General features: G+C 37.2%; 2 protein-coding genes across 11 annotated transcripts in view; one reads left to right on the top strand and one right to left on the bottom strand.

Moving 5' to 3' along the window:
* Window positions 1–214: 214 nt before the first annotated feature.
* LOC119084841 (capon-like protein) overlaps window positions 215–21,710 on the bottom strand; it is a 99,397-nt gene continuing 77,901 nt past the window's right edge. For 6 of the 10 annotated variants that reach the window (XM_037194943.1, XM_037194941.1, XM_037194942.1 and 3 more), the window contains 4 exons: window positions 21,294–21,379; window positions 20,464–20,631; window positions 20,279–20,401; window positions 3,478–4,470 (listed from right to left, as the gene is read on the bottom strand). In XM_037194943.1, coding sequence (XP_037050838.1) covers window positions 3,574–4,470; window positions 20,279–20,401; window positions 20,464–20,631; window positions 21,294–21,379 — 1,274 coding nt within the window. In that variant the 3' untranslated portion in view covers window positions 3,478–3,573. Of the gene's footprint in view, window positions 1,271–3,477; window positions 4,471–20,278; window positions 20,402–20,463; window positions 20,632–21,293; window positions 21,380–21,710 lie in introns of those variants that run through there. The other 4 variants (XM_037194948.1, XM_037194946.1, XM_037194947.1 and 1 more) reach the window with 1 other exon arrangement.
* LOC119084862 (probable cytochrome P450 6a21) lies at window positions 9,100–11,548 on the top strand. The gene is made up of 5 exons (XM_037194995.1): window positions 9,100–10,140; window positions 10,198–10,368; window positions 10,532–10,759; window positions 10,816–10,846; window positions 11,046–11,548. The coding sequence occupies exons 1-5, from the start codon at window positions 9,222–9,224 to the stop codon at window positions 11,200–11,202; spliced, it is 1,506 nt and encodes a 501-aa protein (XP_037050890.1). The 5' UTR covers window positions 9,100–9,221; the 3' UTR covers window positions 11,203–11,548.

Below are 21,710 nucleotides of genomic sequence, written 5' to 3'. Positions count from 1 at the left end.
TAGGGCGATTTTTAAATACGACCACAATTCCAACCAACAACAGAAAATACATTTGGCTGTAGCAGTTTCACCGGCTCTGAGAAACGCGAGCAGTTTATGAAAAATTCGTTAAACTGCTCACTTTTCTCTGAGCTGGTCAAACGACTAAAACCAAATCTATTTTCTGTTGAAAGCTAACACATTCGTGGTGGGAATTGCGGTCGTACATTTCTGGAAAAGGATTCTGATGGAAAGATATCATCAAAAATGAAATATGAGGCACACAAACGTAGGCTACAATTTTAGCTAGGTACCGGAGTCTCTTATTGTCGGCTTTTTAGCGAAGTAGCGATTACTCATAGGCTGGCACCTTTGACTGTTAAGTAATTGTCCGAAATTTTAGCATAGACGCGGTTGAAGACATAATTAAACTTTAAACTGTCAAGCTTTACTTGAATTTCTTTATTGAATGAAATTCGAATTCGACGTTTGAGATTTAAATTGATTGAACTGCCGAACGCTCTTGGGTATGGTTTAGTCGTGGTAAGGCTGAGTATTATTTAAAGACTCAGACAGAACAAATTTCGAGATGTGTAAATTGTGAAACAATTTTACTGTACGCCTCGAAGTAGCCACTCAAGATTAGCAAATCTTCTTTTTTTTTCCCTAACTTATGTCGGCTATAGACTCCTTACAATTAATATCTGCTACTCGGTCTTGCTTAATGTCTACTGTAAAATTAATTACAAATCTTTCGTTTTACACTAAAAATGTTATGGCATTTTTTGCTTGAAAATTTCATTTGCTTATCTTAAAACTAGCATTTCGTCATCGAATTCGTCGCTGTTGTAAAAATTTATTTCTATCAAAATTTCCTACAGCAAAATTTCCAAAAAAAATTAACCTTATTTTGTGAACGATAAAATCAATAAAAGAATTTAAAAACAAAAACAAAAAAGTTGATTTCTAATGTCCAATAAAAAAAAGTTTCCCGCGAACAAACGCTGAAAGTCAAATGCCCTCAAAAAGTCGTAATTTTTCCTAATTTCATTCCCAACAATTTCCGTCGTTTTTTTGCGCTCAATTTACTCCATAAATTGTTCGTTCCTTCGACCAGCAGATATTCGTCACAAATGTCTTCGGCTGTATCCTTGTTCGCATCCGTTTGATCCTCCTGATTTCGTTCCGACCGTGAATCACCAGACACAAAACCACTTTCCGGACGTGATAGAGATTGGGGATTAGAGTTTAACTGTTGAAACCATCGGGCCACTTTGGCTGTTGATGAGAGCTGCAACGAAAAATGAAAGAAATGTAAATTTGATCCATTGGTTAAGAGGCTGTGACGCGGTGTGGACGTAAAATTGAAATTTTCCTAAAGTCAACCAGATCGCAGTCTGAAACGCAATTAAAATTAAGTAAATGTCTAGCCGACGTGCCATCAGAGAAATTCTTACAAAATCTGTGTGTGGGAATTTCGTTCTTTCACATTAATTTGATGATATTTCATGATGTAATTTAGGCGGAAAAGGTGTTTGTAGGAGTAAATAAGCCGGTAGGACGATTTTTACAACGTTAGCGATATAAGTCATTTGCGCAATGTCTCTATTGACACCGCTAAGTCCGTTGTGGGGTTTAAAACTTATCCGTTAGCTACATGTACTTGTCTGGTTTCCGTAATCTGCTCCAGAACCGTATTATTTACATGCGTCGAAAATCGTACTTTTCATAATTTATTCGAGGGATTCTTTTGAATTTCGACTGACCGAAATCGGCGCTATTTATTCCGGGACTTTTTTATACATGCCTAGTTAGGCCTTGGTGCCTAGGCCCCAAAACCAGTCTCAGATAATTTTGATCTTCCACACCTGGCTGGTGGTCACCGGTGCGAAGTCGAAAAATGGGGTTTCGTAATCCGGATTTCATTTCCGTAAGGTTTCGAGGACACTGGCGTGTATGGGTTCGTTGGAAAGCTGAGGTCGAGTACTCCTGGGGCAAATAATAACTTCACAGAATTTGATGATAAACGGCCGAAAATATGACTTCCGGAAAATTTCTGAAAATCGATGTAACCTCGGTGAACTTTGGTGAGTGCTGTGACCTCACTAATGCAATTATTTGATTAAATTATTACTTATTATGAATGTGTAGGACCTCAGCTTTACAGCGATACGCATATTTAGTAGTTTGGCGGAGTGAAACACACAGTTTTCATCTGTTACGTAGTCGCGTGCCAAACTACTAAATATGGGTATCGCTGTAAAGCTGAGGTCCTACACATTCATAATAAGTAATAATTTAATAAAATAATTGCATTAGTGAGGTCACAGCACTCATCAAAGTTCACCGAGGTTACATCGATTTTCAGAAATTTTCCGGAAGTCATATTTTCGGCCGTTTATCATCAAATTCTATGAAGTTATTATTTGCCCCAGGAGTACTCGACCTCAGCTTTCCAACGAACCCATACACGCCAGTGTCCTCGAAACCTTACGGAAATGAAATCCGGATTACGAAACCCCATTTTTCGACTTCGCACCGGTGACCACCAGCCAGGTGTGGAAGATCAAAATTATCTGAGACTGGTTTTGGGGCCTAGGCACCAAGGCCTAACTAGGCATATATAAAAAAGTCCCGGAATAAATAGCGCCGATTTCGGTCAGTCGAAATTCAAAAGAATCCCTCTCATTCATTTCTTTCGACGCCCCAAACACGGAAAATCGGTTACATAACTCCGAACAAAAAGTTGAAAAGTTACGTCAACTTAGCCTCATATCAACCTTTCCTATCCTTTTAATCCTTACCTTTTACATGTAACTTTTCCGAAAATCAGAAAATATTTGGAAATCATAACGGGTACAAAGTTGCATATTAAGGAACGTCAGATTTTCTGAACAGAAAAACCAAACAAAAACACATACGGAAAGGGCAAGTTTGACAGATTCACTAAAAAATCAATAAATTCTGACTGCAAGGATTTTAATTGAAAAAAAATATGCCATTTTGTACTATGGTCATGTGGTACAGTTGGGTTGCGCTAGTTTCGTTTTTCGACCATATCTCCACTATTTTTGATCCAAATCACTCAAGTAAAAACGCTATTGCATAAGACTGATGACTGAAGCAAACTTTGTCTCTCAGAAGGCTTTTCGCGAAAACCTATCGTCTACGAAATAAGAGCAAAAATGTCCACAATTAGCGCACTTTTGGTCATTTTCCGTGGAAAACCTTCTGAGCGACAGATATCATCGAATCATGTTCGCTGTCGTATTTGTAGTGAAGAAAAACGAAAAAAAAATATTTTTTTTTGTTTATTTCTGTTCCTCCAGACTACAGATTTTTTACACACTTTTGTGGTGTCGACAATAAATAAATTAGTCTGATAAAATGAATAACTTAATCGAGACTTGTTATGTAGTATAGGTGGATCGAGTAATAAAACGCTCTCTAAATTTAACAAAATCTTATTTTAACAAAAAAAAAACATTTTTTTTTTTTGGTTGAATGAATCTTACATATATTACGCCACTAGAAAAGAACAACCTAACGAACAAAAAAAAAATTGACCGACCAACGAACGTAGAAGAAACGAATCTATTTCGTTGTATGTCTAGCCCAAGCCGTTCTTTGTACTTCGCTCATGATCTGACTCCGATTCGGTACTTTCTCACTGGTGCTTCGTGTTATGAAGCTTGGCGTTGCCGATATTTTCCTCGTATTTGTAACGTTTCCCGTTTCATCTGTCACCCGTAACGTGACGAAATCCGGCAACGTAACATGTTTGTCCGTCTTTTTAGCATTATTTTCGACTTTAGTCATCTCACCGCCGGCCACAGGTACCACCACTTTCACTTTACCGTCGTTGTCCATTGTGGTCATCGTGCCGACTTGCGACAACGGTCGGATGAATTGGGAATCGTTTGACATTCGATCCAAATTGCGTTCCATACTGACGCCGAGGCTATCTTCCATCGGACTGCTCGAATACGAACTGCGGTTTAGGATGGGGGACGGTGTTAAATTGCCGACACTAGACGGTGAACTCAGTAAATTCATGTTGATAGTGTTGTTGTTGGGCGACAGCTGATTGGTCGAATACATGTATGAACCTTTCGGTGAGTAATTGCTAATACTATTGCTGTTGAATCCAATATTTAATGCCTGCAAACGGTTCAACAATTCTTGGTTGGACTGAAACAGATCATGTTGTTGCATCAAGTCCTGGCTAATTAAATTGTTATTCATGGTGGGCAGAACGGCGTTGAAATTGTTTCCTAACGTTTGTATGTTCTGTAGATTTTGGCTTTGTTGATTCAGTCCCGACAGCTGTTGGCTGAGTGTGTTCAACTGATGATTTATTGAGCCTAAATTGTTGAGCTGTTGATTTATCGACGCTAAATTGTTATTGTTGCTGGTAGTGGAGTGGATGAAGCTTTTACGTAACGGTGATCCGGGATCGTTGGCATCCGATAGTATCATGGAGAGCGGTGACTAAAATCGAAAAGTTTTTATTGGTCAATGTTAGGTCATTTTTCGATTGAAGTTTGCTTAATTCCAAGTTCAAAAAAACGGCAAATGCATGCTTGTTAAGCAGTCTCGTAAGTAAAACGTTAAAATGAAAAACACTAAAAAAACATTTTTTTTCTATGCGTGTCATGCACGTAAACATTAGGAAGGAATCAATTATTTCCATGCTTTCATTTGAACTAGGGCCGAAAGTGACGTATTACGCACTTAGGGAAAACAAGAGAATTAGTTTGGGAAATCAAAGCAATATGTAAAATCCATAACAAAACTTGGAATAAAAATGAAAATTTGCAACTTTTTATCCCCTGTTATGAATAGTTATTTATACGGATAAAAAGTAGAGTTTTCGTGTGAATTTTGTTGATCCGAGGGCGAGGCTGAGGAAAATAAACACACGAAAACGAGGTTTTTCATTTTGATCCCGAGTATTGTAATGGATTTTACATGCTTTTGAAATCTAAACCAATTTTTTTGTTTATCCCTTAAGGTGCGCGTAAGCCCTTTCGACCGTAGGGAAAACAAAAGCATGTTAAAATTGATGAAAACCGATTGGTCCATTTGTAATTGTTAATTGCCAATTAACTTCCTCATAGGAGAGCATGAGCCTGCTTCAAATTTAAATAAAAAATGGAAAAACTTTAAGAGCAATGGATCCTTTACAAATTTGTAGCCTAAATTTAGGCGGGAAAATATTCGTTTTTTGATGATTTCTCTGAACCAAAAGACTCTTTTTTAAGTGGGACCATTAAATCACGTAAAAATGTGTTACTTTCAGAGGGAAAATTGGTTTTTGGGTGATAACTTATTTCACTTAGATAAACCTTTGCAGGTTGTGTAAATTTATGTAATCTGCATAGGTTTCTCCAAGTAGGTTAATCTATCGTCCACAAACCAATTTTTCCTTCAAAAGTAACACATTTTTGCGTGCCTTTAATGGTTTTACTCTTTCAAAAAAAAAAAAGATTTTGGTTCAGAGGGGTCATCAAAAAAACGAATATTTTCCCGCCTAAATTTAGAAAGTGAGTTGTGCCCAATTGTTGTAGCCGCTTCTTCCTGGCAATATTATAAATAAACAAATAAACAAATAAACACTGATCACTTACCTTGATTTGGGGCGTCGACAGCTAGGTTAATTTCAAACTAAAAAGCACAACAAAACATTCGCAATTCACAAAAAAAGTAAAATAATAAAAATTATGTGTAACACGAGGGGGTGAGTAGTACTGGCTGATGATTTAAAATAAATCATGATTTACAAATGATTTATGAAGTAACGAGACGTAATACTCAGAGATTTTTATTTTGACGAGTGTGGCGTTTTCAGCTTAAGTCGAGGGATGCAATCAAGATTTAAATCGACTGATATTACATTTTGGTTTGACCAACATGGATGGTAGATTGGTAAATTCATAGAAAAAATTATGGAAAGATAACCGTGCTGTGCAATGCCTATTTTTGCTAACAATTTATACGGAAATATGGGGGAGCTTTTGGCTCCTATACAATTAAAGATATTTATGCACTCAAGGGATATGTTTTGCATCATATCGTCGTCGTCGTCGTTCAAAGCCGCAGGCCAAGCATGGCGATACACATCATGTGCGTAAAAAAATCATTTATCACCAAGTTAAGTTCAACGTTTTTCTCAATAACAGCAAAAAAACGAGCCGTCAGAACAGTCGGAGCGTTTGCTGCGACTGAGCCCCGTACGAACCCGTACATCTATTGCGCACGTGACCCTAGTGCGTCTGTCACCGTAGTTGAAGTCAAATTATTATGAAATGTGTACATCTTACAAATTGCGCATAGCGCAATTACGAAGCCCCGTACGACGTTCCTTTCAAATGTAACACAAATTTCAAGTTGACCTAAAATTTTAATTTATTGAGAGGCCTAAGGCCTAGTTACGGCCTTAGTCCAACGACCCAAATTTATTTTTTTTCAACAACATTCTATTCAGCCTTCGATTACCTTCCAAATGAAACAAAAATTAGGAAAAACGGATGAAATTTACTCGAGTTATATGCAAAATACACTTAGGGCCGAGTAGCCTTTCACTTCTAGGGCCCTAACTCACGGGCCATTCACCCGATTTTAATAAACTTTTTTTTCCTGGATCGGTATCGACATTACCTATCTTTTGCTGTTTCATTTCCAACGTTTTTTTTGCCGTAAATATCACCAAAAGACCTTAAATCACTTAGGTGGTCCTAACTCACGAAGGGCCGACCCGAATATGCCCATCTTCGAACTTAGCCTCACTATTTCGACTATCTTTCAGGGAAAAAAAAAATTTGAAATCGAGTTTGATTTACTCAAGATATCGACGTGACGGACAGACGGACAGACAAAATTTTTATTGCGGATTCGTTATCTATGAACATAGGCAAACACTTTGCCCTTACCGTCTGCTTCGAATTCCATCAATTACACACGGCATCGTAATCCTATAAGCCCCTTTGTACTTCGTACGGGGCTAAAAAGTTTTGATTCATAAGTCACTTAGTGAGAAAATCCTTTATATTTTGACGTAAGAAATATCGACTCTAACAATGCACGTCGACTCAAATGAATTATAGAAATCCGTCGAAAATCTTTCGCACAACACAAAAGAATTCTCCCAACATGAGTATGGCATGGGACGACGTACTAGTTTATCCTGAAAACTATAAAAGAGACATCCTTGTTTTCACAGCCCAAGTAGCATTCAACTGTTAAAATTCGGTTGTACAACCGTTATGTAACCGCGGTTATAAATAATTTGGAGATAACCCAAAATAACTAATTAGTTGTCGCAACGTTACTACAACGTTGTAGCAACGGTTGCACAACGGTTTTTGCCCAGTTGTGAAATTCTATTAACGAATTGGTTGTGTGACGGTTATACAACGAATTGGTTAAAGTTGTGAAAGGGTTGCAAAACCGTCGTAGGACTTATAAGTCACATTTGAAATTTCAATATTGTCGCACTTTTAAGTTGTAGCACTGTTGTTCTAACGTTTGACAACTTTTTCGTTTATCATTATTTTCAGCTTCTAACTACATTTTCAAGAACACGTTTCCATCTGCGATAGGATATTCGTAAATCAATTTATATGCACAGAAGAGACGTTTGTATGCACTGCAATCGATTTTTTTAAATTAATTATTCCTTATTTGGTGTGTAAATAAAGTAAGACCTACTTTCTTCACAGTTTGATTTTGGTCAACAATTAGTCAGTCAGACGTTTTTCCAATTTTCCGGACATTGATAATGAAAGATTTCACTGCTATGCCAGTTAAACACAATTTTATCGATCTATTTCACTTTTATTGTAAGAAACTGTTGTCGATCCTAAATCCTAGCGGGATATTCCTAAAGAGACCTAACAAGACATAAGAATCCTAACTTCGACGACAGCGGCAGACAAAAGTTGTGAAATTGATCAATAAAATGCTGATTTACAAATTGGCATAAAGATACGAAATGACTATTCACAAAATACGATCAATTTTCATCACAATTTTCAAACTTCACATTAATTCATTGTTTCACATTATGGCATCGTATTAAAATTGCATCACTAAAGCATTACTAAAGCACAACAAGTTTCTCACAGATTACATCTCCGACCGATCTTTTTTGCATGACATCTTGATTCCAACTGACGCGTCAGTTAGAATCAAGATGTCATAAATCAACAACTGAAAATGTATTGGTTCCATAACCGTTTTAAGACGAATTAGTTAAGTAGATTACTCCAACTTATTGGTTGCATAACAGTTAATTGACGAATAAGTTTTGGGCAAAAATTGTCGATTCACTTATTCGTTTTATAACGGTAGTACAACTAATTCGTTAAAAATTGAATGATAATGAATTAGTTGTTAAACGGTTATATAACGAATAAGTTATTGTGAACATAACGTATTCGTTACATAACCGTTGGACAACGAAAAAGTTTGCAACGAATTAGTCAATTTTCCAACCGCGGTTATGAAATGCTACTTGGGAGTTGAATACGGTCGTTTCTTGAAGTTTTATCCTGAAAACTGTTTAGCTATAGAAAATTTGCTGACAAAACGTCAACAAGACTCATGCCCCATAGTTAGAGTTTACACAGTTTCCGAATACGTGAATCCCTGAAACACGTAGTATTTTAAGTTCTTCGATAAAGAAGCGAAAGTTAAGATGGTGAGGTGAAGGGTCAACTCGATAAAACTTCTAGAAATAAATTATGAACAAAACAGTGAATTGTGAATCACTAAATTAACCGATAAGATATCAATTTTAAGCAAAACCTTTTATCGCAAGTCACTCTGTTGTTTAATCAAGTCACTAGACAACTTGACCGACAACAAACAACTTGGTTACAATGTAGTTTCATTGATACGTAATTTTAATGATGATTGAGCATGAAACACACTACAATAGTACAATATGCACAGTATTCAGCGAGAGAATTTATTCAGAAATTATATCTCTCGCCGATGTTAATTCACCTACACGTTAGAGTGAGCCAAATTGATACAGAAATGGAATTTATTACATTTTTGATACAGTGTCGCGTTCGATAATATCTCGTATTTTCAATCTGAACGATACGGACACTAGTTATGTCGTCGTTCCACCTTAAGATTAATTTCGTTTTGTCGATTTAATAATAGAAAATCATAATCGAGAGAAGGAAAAAAAGCAAATTATTTAGTTAGGCGTTACGCGTTCAGCTGTGAACATGATCGTGTTGCTAACGTTAGTGATCGGTGTCGTCACCGTTCTGTATTTAATTTTGCGTCGTAAAATGAACTATTGGCAAGACCGTGGCATTCCATGTCTGGAACCATCGTTACTGGTCGGCAATCTGGATGGTGTTGGCCAGAAAATCCACAACAATGTCAACGTTCAATTGGTCTACGAAAATTTCAAAATCAACCATAAAGTTTGCGGATACTACTTGTTGCAGTCGCCACTCCTTATCATTTTGGATTTGGATTTGGTAAAGAGCATACTGATCAAGGATTTCAATAATTTCGTGGACAGAGGCATGTACAACAATCCCGACGAAGATCCACTTTCCGGCCATCTATTGGCAATCGAGGGCGCCAAATGGCGGAATATCCGAAACAAATTGAGTTCGACATTCACCAGCGGCAAGATGAAAATGATGTTTCCGATAATTCAGTCGTATTCGCACGATTTGGTTAATTTGGTGGAACAACTATCGACAAAGGACACGAAAGGTTTCGACATAAAAGCAGTCTGTACAAGATTTACGGCTGATGTGATTGGTTCGTGCGGTTTCGGCCTTGAATGCAATGCACTTAAAGACGAAAATTCCGAAATGCTGAGAATGGGCGAATTTTTCGATCTCCGAGATCCGTGGGTTCGTTTGAATTTCTTTTTCGTGAACGTGTTTCCCAACTTTGCTAAGCGATTTAAGATGAAAGTGACACCGAAATTCATAGTCGATTTTTTCATGCCAGTAATTAAACAGACGTACGACTATCGTGTGAACAGCGACGACGTTAAGAGAAACGACTTTATGTCACTGCTCATACAAATCATGAAGAGTGGTCAAGTTCGTCATGGAGACGGTACCGAAGCGATGACATTCAATGAACTAGCAGCGCAGGCGTTCCTATTTTTCGTGGCTGGTATTGAAAACAGGCTGTGATTTGATGGCCAAAGTCTTGTAAAATTTGAACTTTTAGGCTTTGAAACAAGCAGTACAACCATGACATTGGCTTTGTACGAGATAGCATACAGAAGCGATATTCAAGAGAAGCTGAGAAAGGAGATCGTTGAGGTGGAAAAACACCACAATGGTGAAATTACGTATGAAGCAATCGGTGAAATGACTTATCTGGATCAGATTGTTAATGGTTCGTTTAAACGATTATCATGATTGGATGCAATTACAAAGCTTGGAGGATGTTGCTTGACTTGACGGTAAACAATTGAAAATTCAAAAGCAAAGCCCTCCAAACTTCGTACAGGTGATACACAAATACCACCTACTTTACCAACTTTCCCCCCTAAACACAGAAACATTGCGACTGTATACGCCAGTCAGTCAACTGTTCCGAATATGCATCAACGATTACAAAGTCCTTGGCACGAATTTCGTTATTCCAAAGGGAATGCCAGTCATGATCCCAGTTCATGCCATACACCACGACTCCAGATATTATTACGATCCCGAGGTCTTTAATCCAGACCGATTCAGCCACGAAGAACTTAAGAAGCGGTCACATTACTCGTTTCTACCATTCGGTTTGGATGATTGATTTGTTTGTTACGAAGGTTTTGAAAGTATGCTTCATTTTCAGGTGACGGTCCGCGTAATTGCATGGGCATGAGGTAAGTTTATAAATGATAAATAAATGATTTTGTCTGATGACAGTTCGGTGAAGAAAATGTCTATTTTCTACCCTCTTGCTTTGACAGGGCAGAAAATAGACATTTTCTCCCCCGTACTGTCACTTCTATCGATGAACAAATGACTATTCCATACTAAGCACAATGAGCTAAAATGCATTTTCTTCATGTATTTCGACAGATTTGGTCAAATGCAGGTCAAATTGGGCATTGCAACGATGATAAAAAATTTCAAATTTTCCTTTCACGAGAATACAACGTATCCACTCTGGTTGGATACCAGAGGTGTTATGCTCATGCCACTGCATCCCATTCGATTAGTTGCGGAAAAAATTTGATTTATTTCAACGACCGCGACCATGATGATATAACCGGACTATTCACTTCATCTGACTGGTCTGGTCACTGAGCTGAATGTTACATTCAGCCACATTTAGTGGTTGGGTTCAAGATGTAAGAAATTGAGATTTCTAAATTTTTCACTTAAAACGGAAATTTACGGCAGTGTTAATCGATTTTTATTGACGTCTCATTTCGCCAATCGAATCAACTGAACATATTTGTTTAGAAACAGTTCTCCCATTAAAACTGTGACTGTCCTCCAAAAAGGTTAAACGATGTTTTACGATTGCTTTAACGCAAGCCACAGTGAAAACATTGTCAGCGTGTTGAGGTTCGAATAATTGGCTCGATAAAGATTTCAACAACCTTTTTAAGCACACAACTTCTCACATGTAGTGAAGAGAAGGGAGCGCATTATCAGATTATTTAAGTTTCGTTTTTTTTATTACATTTCTATCTTAGAAACACGTAGCGTGCAAAATGTTTGGTTTACTTTAGAACATAAATCCTCAACATCTTTTATGCACATAAAAGTTATTTTGATAATATATTTGCAAAATACGCGCGATAATAAAACTTTTCCAAGCTATAAAGCGAACATATGTGACTATGCTCCGGAGATGTGAACGTACTTTGCTGATGTGTAGTATATGGCATGGTATATGGTTAAATATCAAGAGTATGTCGGTATAACATCGGTTGATGTGTAACATTCTTCATAGATCTATGCATAGATAGGATAGTAATCTGAGTAAAAATTGTGAACAATGGATGAGTTGCTGTGACCATATCAGTTACGTTCAACTCGTAAATGTGACAGAATCTTGTAGAAAACGTTTCTAGCGCACTTTTGATGGTTGCGTCTGATGTATGTGCTGCTTTCGAATAGTTTTCTAACTAAATCTTAAGATAAGTAAAGAAGACACGCTCCTAGTCCTTTCAAACCATTTTACAAGCTTTTGATTTCGTTATGGTGTAAAATCAGTTATTACAACCCTTAGGAGGAAAGGAAAGTTGACGTTACACTCAAAAGCATGTAGACTCCATTACAAAACTCGAGATAAAAACGGAAAGTCACTTTTCGTGTGATTTGTGACCTTTGCCTCGGATCAACAAACGTCACACGACAACTGGACTTTTCAACATTTTATCCCTTGTCATGTAAGAGTCATTTACACGGTAAAGTGCAGTTTACATCACTGCTTGTGACATTGAAAATGCACTTACCGTCCACAAACATATAAAATGTGTTACGTCACTGTTTGTAAATCCTTGTTAAGGCATGTGTGATTACTCCAATCGCCTTCGGCTCGTTCCGCAAACCTCACACTTGCCTAAACAAATATTTACAAACAGTGACGTAACATACTATTACGTATCCAAGGATAAAAAGATGGAAAGTTTTCGCGTAAATTTTATTGATCAGAGGCGAAGCCGAGGTTATAAAACACATGAAAACGAGACTTTATATCTTTTCATCTCTGTTTATGTGAATGACTGTTACATGTTTTTGAGTTTTACGTCAATTTGCTTTTGGATGGTAATATTCGAGCGATATTAGTTTTTGGCTTAGCGTTAAAAATAATTCATTTTACAAATATTTTCGTCAAATTGGTACCAATTCATGGTAAAGTGATTTAAAATATTTGTAAAAGGAATTTTCATCCCTCGGATTGTAATAAGCTATTTCGACCCTTGGGAAAACAAAAGTATGTAAACAACTATTTAGCATTTTCTAAGATTGGACAATGAATTTTAACATAAATGCAAGAATTTCACTCTTCTAAACAAAGCGAAATGTTACGAGAGTCTTATTTAAAATATGGACAAAGTGATTCGCGTACGAAATGAGTTTTTTTTATCGTCGTCCTATCTCCAGCGAAGACAGTGTTGTCGTTACATTTAAAAAAAAAAACAATTGCATTTTTTGTGTTGCTATTCCAGACCAACAACTCGTACACGTCTTATGTCTTTCTTTAAAAGATTATCTTCGCCGTACTGCTATAAAAAATTTAAGTAGTGAAATTGCTCACGGTACTGTGGACGTTCGAATGGAATACAGTCTTCTCATTTTTACGATGTGCCGTATTTTAGTTCACCTTAATTCACCAGCTGATGTACATACAAACAATCTTTGTATAGTTAGACAAACGTCGTCTTTGTACAGTGTACGCATAAAGCTCGTTTTTAAGTGCATTATCATGCGAACCAGAAACTCACTGGTACTTATACACTCCATCAGAATCCATCCTCGTAAACGAAAACTTTATTTTATGATTGGAATTGTATTTATAGACACAGTTTTCATTCGATTATGCATACAATTTTACACTAGAGATTGCAGTGCCGTTAAGGATATAACAAACTTTATGGGATGCATTCAAAGCACACCCTCGTATCCTCTTACCCTCGTTAAATGCGATATCTCCAACTCGAGAAAAATATTTCTATCAACTCCAAACCAAGCAACTTTATTGTTTCAAGTTTTTACGTCTCTTGGGGCATCCAGCATCATAACATTGATTGGATTATCGTTTAATTCACGTGGGTTGTAAAATCTACCAGCACTTTACTGAAATTACCAGACCGTGTGCGGTTTATATAATACATGGAATCTTATTAGATCCGGATTCCGTTTAATTTCGACAAGCTAATGAACGTTTTTGATGCGATGTAATTTAATCGGAACGTACACATCGATTTTCGTAAATTTTGAATTTGAATTCGGGAATGTGTCAGCATAAAATTTGGAGTTTGTGCGATAGATAACGACGATTTTACCGTCGGATAAGTGTTTACACAATGGGAGACGCTTCAGTAAAGTTAAACGACGGAGAAATACGTTTAGGGAATCACACTGCAATAGTAAGCAACATTATGAAACTGTTTGTGGTTAAGTTTCAAGGATTGCACAGAGAGGAGATTTTATAGCAAAGTGTTTTTAAGATTCGAAAGTACTTTAAAATTTAGAGCAATCTTTGCAAGCTGACAGAAGAACATCTATCACATCTAATTTCACCGAGAAGAGATGCCAGAAATTGATCTAAAGTAACACGCCCAATTTGAACAAAATTATCTGTACTTCGTCCGATATTTATATTTATGTTCGACAGCATTACATCCTTTTCTGCCTGGTATTGTACATGTACCCTCGAAGGCATAATTTTTCTGTGTCAGGGCCTATTTTGAGGGAATTAAATTCACTAAAAAACCTTAATTTTTTAGACGTTTTTTAGGCTGTCCACTTCTAAGGCTACACATTGAAAAGCCTGTGGATCTTTACTTGTTTTTGATCTTCGGTAAGCCAGCCAAATAACATTAAATGTTACAGTTGGCAACTTTCAAATGAGTGATGCATTTGGTTCCAGCTGTTTTTCAGCTGAACCACTTATACTGGAGTAAAATGGGAATAAAGATAAATGGAGAGTACCTGAGCAATCTGCGCTTCGCTGATGACATTGTACCGATAGCAGCGAATCTAGGTCAGGCTCAGCTTATGCTACAACAGTTAAGTGAAGAGGCGAGCAAAGTTGGCCTCAAGATGAACTTATCGAAAACAAAAGTCATGACCAACATCGGGGGCGATAGAGAAATCAAAATTGGTGACACTGTCATTGAACGAGTCGAGAGCTACGTATATCTAGGACATAAACTGAAGTTAGGTCTGGACAACCAAAGTGCAGAAATAATAACGAGGATTAGTCTGAAACGCAAAGTTTTCGACACTTGTGTCCTTCCAGTGCTCACTTATGGAGCGGAAAGGTTAACTTTAACGAAAGCATCCGAAGATAAATTGAGAGTGACACAAAGAGCCATGGAACGGAGTATGCTTGGAATAACACTCAGAGACAGAATGACGAATCAATGGATTCGACAACAAACCAGGGTCGTTGATGTCATGGAAAGAATAGCATCTCTGAAATGGAACTGGGCGGGACATATTGCGAGAAGGACAGACGAACGTTGGACCAAAAAGATCATGAACTGGCGACCATATAAAAGACGAGCTATAGGTAGACCACCAGAGAGATGGACAAACGGAATTAAGAATATTGCAGGTACAAACTGGCAGCAAATGGCAATGGCTCGTACGAAATGGAAAGAAGTGGATCCAGCAGTGGATAGAAACAGGCTGAAAAAGAAGAAGAAGAAGAAGACTCATACAAACAAAATGTGCTAATGTGAACATGGTACACACACATGCGTGGTAAAACCGTTGAAAGATGCAAAACCATATTTGTTTGGGAGAGTGGATCAGCTGGAAACAATTACATCATTCATTTTAGAGTCGTCGACTGTATGTCTTGAGATATACGAGGGAAAAAAAATTAAAAAATTTCTGGAATTTTAAGGAATTTTCGGGATATTAAAGAATTTAATTCCCTTAAAATCGGCCCTGGAATGTATGACGTTACAAAGGACGTTAGATGTGGCTTTAAATGTGGTTTATACTGTAAGTAACTGAATCGTTGTTAGTCGCCTTCAAAGCCTATCTATGCCTGTGACTTCGATGGATTCTATAGAAATATTTCCCACATTGTACCGATGTGCCTGAAGTTTACACAATTACACGTCAATACAGCTAATATGTATGTATAAGTGAAGTGATTCAAGAATCTCACAAATTATTTTTAACTGAGCACAAGATTTGCATCTGATTTGCAAAGAAACGCTTTCAAGTGCCACGAAATGAATCAAAATTCTCACGTTATATGAGCCATTTCTGTCATTGAAAGTGCTACATTCCCATCGCCAAGAGATGTTATCGATGCAATCAATATTCAGAATGTGTGTTGGAAAGATGTTTTTTTTATAAATTATTTATCGAAAGGATCAACTGGAATATGTACGTGTATCGATCGATCTACATAAAGAAATGTGTTTTTTTTTTTCGCAATGGTATTTTTGGTTTTATACGCAAAAGGAAACATTTTCATCGTTAAATGTAAACATGAATTCCCAAAAGCTCAATTTAGCCATCAGCATATATAAAGTGTGGAATGTTTAAGTATACGTACGTACGTAGTACGTATATAGCAAGGAAATTGTTTTTTTTTTCCTCAACTCAGTGACGAAATGTAAAGCTTTGGTTGATTTTATTGATAAATAACTAGTATCTACTGCTAGTTATGCCTGACGAAATGTTTTTGCATTGAATGCATCTATTGACTAAAATAACAACTCAATAGCGCAGCGTGTTCGTCGAGGCTTCACATTGAATTATTGAATTGCCAGTTGTGGGTTTGAAACTCAACCGCAACACAAATAAAATTCGCTTCATCAGGTTGTTGTCTAAATGGATGTTTTACGCACACGAAATATTGCTGCACTCGCTTCGCTCGAAAATGTGACATATAATGCGCAAAACAACACCGTTTAGCAAAATAGCTATTTCGGCACACAAGATGTGTATTAATACAATATATTGTTGCATTCGGCCCGGAGTGTAAATCTACACATCTTCTGTCTTCTGGCGTGGTGGCATAAATAACTATTGTGTACGTCCTATGTATACATATCATTTGCAGAATTTTTCACTCTTTTTTTCCTATTTTGTACCAAGCGAGGAGATGTATGCTTTCTACATATATTACCGAAATGGTGGCATGAAAATGAAATTAACGATACCATGGAGTGTTTTTTACATCAATAATTGTATGAGGAGTCGTGTACATTTTAACTTATCACCACATAGGGTAAAAACGCATATAAAAGCGTAAATGCCCATTAAGTTAAGTGAATAAATTCAAATCAGTGGCAGTCGCTTGGATTACAGTCATTGGAAAATTGACAATTTTCGGTGATTTTGATTGTCGGTTAAAGCGTTGATAAGTGTGTTCGCGATATAACCTCATTGGATGAGTGCAAGAAAGCAACGTTCATTGAGGTTTATATAGCCAGCAGCCCACATCTTAACACTAACATTTAACGATATGAACAATCAATACAGAATGGGATAGGAGCCATGCTTTGGCTCCAAAAACAATTTCCCATTTCGTATTTAAACGGGAAAACAAAATTATTCCAGAAATGCTCGATGGATTAGATACAAATGACACAAAAGGATGTCACAGCGTAGCAGGTGCTGGTGAAAATTTAAAGCAATCACATGTTACATCCCAGTTATGAAATAAACGAAGTCTTTAAAAGACAATCCATCAAAATGCTATATGGATGGGTCGTGGGTCGGGCAAGGAAATTTTTCGAAATAAAAAAGGGAAATTTTCAAATTGCTTTGCCTTGTCAAAATTGGCTATGATGGGCACTGATGAAAAAAGATAAATTCTTGCCCGTCTTAGCATACAATGTGTGATGTAATGAAGCGTGTTTTCATATGCTTCAAAATTCGTTTCCATCCCCAGTTTTCAGAGTAACTACTAAACGATATGGTTATCAAAGCAACAACCCCCGCTCCAAGATATTTTAATTGATAGGTTGTGAAGATATGGAAAAAGGTCTTTTACATGACTTTGTTCATTAATTGAAATTTATATCAAACGACCATCTGGAGAGGTATGCGTTACACATTTTCACGCTCAGCTCGGTAAAATCTCTTTGCAAGACGGATTATTGTTCAGCAATTTGTCAACAAAGGGAAGATTTATGTAAATCTTTGGTGTAGGTACAACGGGTGCGATAAATTCAATCGGTTTGCTTATGTCTTTCACCAGATAGAGGTTGAAAGGTTAGCATTTTGGTTATCTCATAGTGTATTTAAACATGCCAGCAATATTGTTAAGCGGCCGTAATGGAAAATTAGGATGAGTTGAATAATAGTGGTTTTGGGGGGTTGTGTAGTATGTCTGGCTAAATAAAATGTAACTACATTAGTGCACCCGGGGGTTTCCTAGGCAATAAGTTAAGTGTCACTTATCTGTCGCTACTGCTGCGATATTATAGGACGCTACACATACGAACTCGCATAATGGAATTGCGAACACATTTGTTCATTTTTGAACGTTTATTTTGCATTTAGTTTCACCAGACCGGCTGTAACACACTCACACGAGAATCGTTTCTCTAACAATCCGTAAAAAAGAAGAAACGTTCGCTGTTCACTCAGACAGTTCCCATTGCCTACTCACAGAAAAAAAAAATAATTTTTGGCACGTCCATTCCATCTTCATAATTCTACGCGGAAGTGGAAATTTTGTCTGCTATAAGTCCGATGTGCTGAGCTGACGAATTACACTACTAATGCCATAATCATTTGCAAGTCGTAAATTATGTGTTTTGCTTGCCAGATTCGTTGAAATAACATTTAAGATGCAATAATAAACACGTTTCCAGTCGCTGTGATATTTCGTTCACTGATATTTGTTTACGTCGAACGGATAAGACGACAGAGACGTTAGCCGGTGTGTATAGCCATATCACATATCGGCCCCCACACGGTTTTATCAAACAATATATAAATTTCCCATCCAATTTCGTTCAGTATGCTTGTTTTCCCTTTCGCATTCAAACAGTTCACCGAAAACAAATTTTTATCATTGCCATCAATTACTCCCTCATGTCGGAAACTTTTAATATGGCCAAAGCTTCCTAAACAATACGCTATAACAATACATTCAAGTTAAGTTTCACTCTGACGACGTCCTGCCATCATTTTCTTTTCCAAATCATTTACTCTGTTGTTTTGTTTCATAACATTTCCCCCCCTTCTTCTGGCGGAGTGAAAATTGGGGTCATCACGTCATAAATATTTGCAGCAAGAAATGTAGCAATTCTGTGTGCTACAAGGTGATAACAAGAGATTTGGTCATTTACGCTGGGTTCGTTCGGGAGTAATCACTCGGTCCGGTGATCATCGGTATAGGTACTAGAAATCTGTTCAGCTCAACAATTTTTGTTTTGCGTTGAAGCTAAATTTTCACTGGACAGCACGAAAAGTTTTAAAAGAATCTTAGGAAGGTTTCGGAACTTTTCGTCTTTTTGCTTTCACTGCAGCAGATTAAGATTGCCATTCATATCACGAATTTGTGTGGTTCTTTGCTTGAATGAGTTGAAGGTATGAATTTGTCCAAGGACAAATGTTGGCAAGGTGGAGATACATTTCTACACGGTCAATATCGTCAGGAACGTTTTTAAGACGATAATATCGTTTCCGGTGGACGATAATGTCGTCTAGAAAAATGATAATATCGTCCAAAAAACGATTATATTTTAGACGACAAATTCTTTTATTGAACGATATTATCGCTCAGAAAACGATATTATCGTCCACAGGACGATGTTATCGTTTCTACATCAATAATATCGTTCCTGACTACATATATTGAACGTGTAGAAATGTCGCCTCACCACCGTAGGCAATCCAACCATCAGTGGGACCTAAATATGTCCATTTGTTGTAAATTCGATTTTTTCTTTCGAAAGAAAGTGCTGCTAACAATAAAACAAAGTGACTGTGCTGCATGTTCCACCGATGTTTTCACTATCGGAAAAATTAAAATGTCAACTATTCCCTGTCCCTTTCTTGCTAAGCCATTAAATTAATTTTATTTTTAGTATTCCAACGACAAAATCTGGGATATCTAAATCGAACAGTAAACAAAGACTTCAAGTCAAATCGTTCCCCAAGAAAGTTGCTTCAAAGTTTTTATTTTCTCGTCTGAAATTCCTAATCCCATTAAGTCGTGTCCACAGCGTCCACCCTGTGGTGTTAGCATTGTATACAACAGACAGCAGCGAAGAAAGTTATTCGCAAGCAAACGGTCGTAATTGGTTGTTGTTTATTTATCTCGTATGAACGAATACTATACACACGGCTCGGATATATAAGGATTCCCAAAAATGGTACAAATGTCGGGTACCTAAACGATCTGTGTTATGTGATTCATTTTTATTTACTGTAACGATGTTCATTTCGTTGGAAAATATGTGAACTGAAAATCGTCGGTGTAACGTTCATACGGTGTCATATATGTTTGGTGAAAGTATGTACGCACCGGGAAACAAAGCACAGTCAACATGCTTTCAGAAAACGATTAAGGCAAAAAGGTTGAAACGATAAATCCAAACGGTAACAATTTCCATGCAAACAACAAGAAAACAATTATCTCTAATTACCTGTGGCGCTAATCCTATTGTGGCTGGCGTTAATCCGGGTCTGTCGCTTTCATTGTAACCGCCCAGTGAAGCTAGATGCTCGAGAAGTTCGCGATTTTGTTGAAGCAGTTGTTGTGTACGAGCCTGAGTTCAATATTCAATTTATTCTTTCGTCGTTCATTTCGGATGATTCACATTCACATTACCTGAGCCTCTATTCGGGCATTTGTTTCTGTTATTAATTGTTCGCGCACAAGCATCAATTGGCTGAGGGCTTCGCGGGTTTGAAGTGCTTGCTGTTCCAATTGTTCACGCAGCTTTTGCATTTCTTGGCCAGGTGACAGTGGTGAACTGGGGGATTTGTCTTCGTTGTCCTGAAATTGTGTAGCGAGAATTTTTAATTTGATAAAAATGTCCGAACCGAAAACTCAGTATTATGAGCCTGTGAATCGCAAGCTGCTGGTGATGGATCATTATATATCCATTCTGGGACGGCATAATGTATGCTTTTCGATTTCGTGACGGAATAGAAATTTATCAAAGCACGTAGTTATACTAGATCGATTGAAAGCGACAATCGGACCACTTCAAACCGATTCTGAACATTTATAGGAGAAAACCGCAAACCTAATCGATCTATTGTGACACAGCTTCACATATAAAATCTACGTCTGCCTTAACGCATTAACGTTTGCATCAATGATGATTTGCCGTTTCACTGTTTAGGATTTCGGATAGAAGTTGTAATTTCCTCGTATACAAAACGTTGTGATCTAATTAATTGCGAAAACGAAATACGACCACAACGTTGACGGCGTAGAACCATTACAATGATTTTATGGTAATAGCGAAAAGGATGTTGGTTGATGTTGTGGTGTTTATAGTCGGCAAAATGTTATTTCAAAACAAGAAGTAGAAGAATTAAGAATTGTAAGGCTGAAATGAATTTTCATTCGGAAATCCCATTCCGATGACTGAGAGTAAACTGAGAGAACACAAAAGTTTCCAATTAAATATTTTCCCATATTTTACTCACTGATGTTTTCCGGAAATTGAAATTGGATGTTGGCATTATGTCCAAATGGCTCGGTCGTTTCAACGGTGCTGCAGGTAGGGCTTCTTCTGAAAATGGAAGTAAATTAATTTTTCTGTTAATTATTGTTCGTAATGATTATTGATAGTAAAACTAAGAGTCGAATAGTCATGAGAGCCGTTGTGAAAGAACTGAGGCGGATACGTTGCGACTGGAAAAACTAAATCCAAGGATAAAATTTGGTGAAAAATAAAAAAAAAACAATTTTCAGAGCTCTCCAGAACCTTGGATTTAATCGAATCCAAACAATGTTCACGGGACTTTTAGAGTCACTTGTGTGCTGACCGCTCGGTTTGAGGTAACTGTAACAGCAGTTGATTTACGGCGGCTGTAACGACTTCTCTGTTATGTGAATGATGT

The sequence above is a fragment of the Bradysia coprophila genome, unplaced genomic scaffold, assembly GCF_014529535.1.
Source record: "Bradysia coprophila strain Holo2 unplaced genomic scaffold, BU_Bcop_v1 contig_94, whole genome shotgun sequence".
Lineage (NCBI taxonomy): Eukaryota > Metazoa > Arthropoda > Insecta > Diptera > Sciaridae > Bradysia > Bradysia coprophila.
Note: the sequence above shows the minus strand (reverse complement) of the source record. Positions and strands in the feature narration are given on the sequence as shown.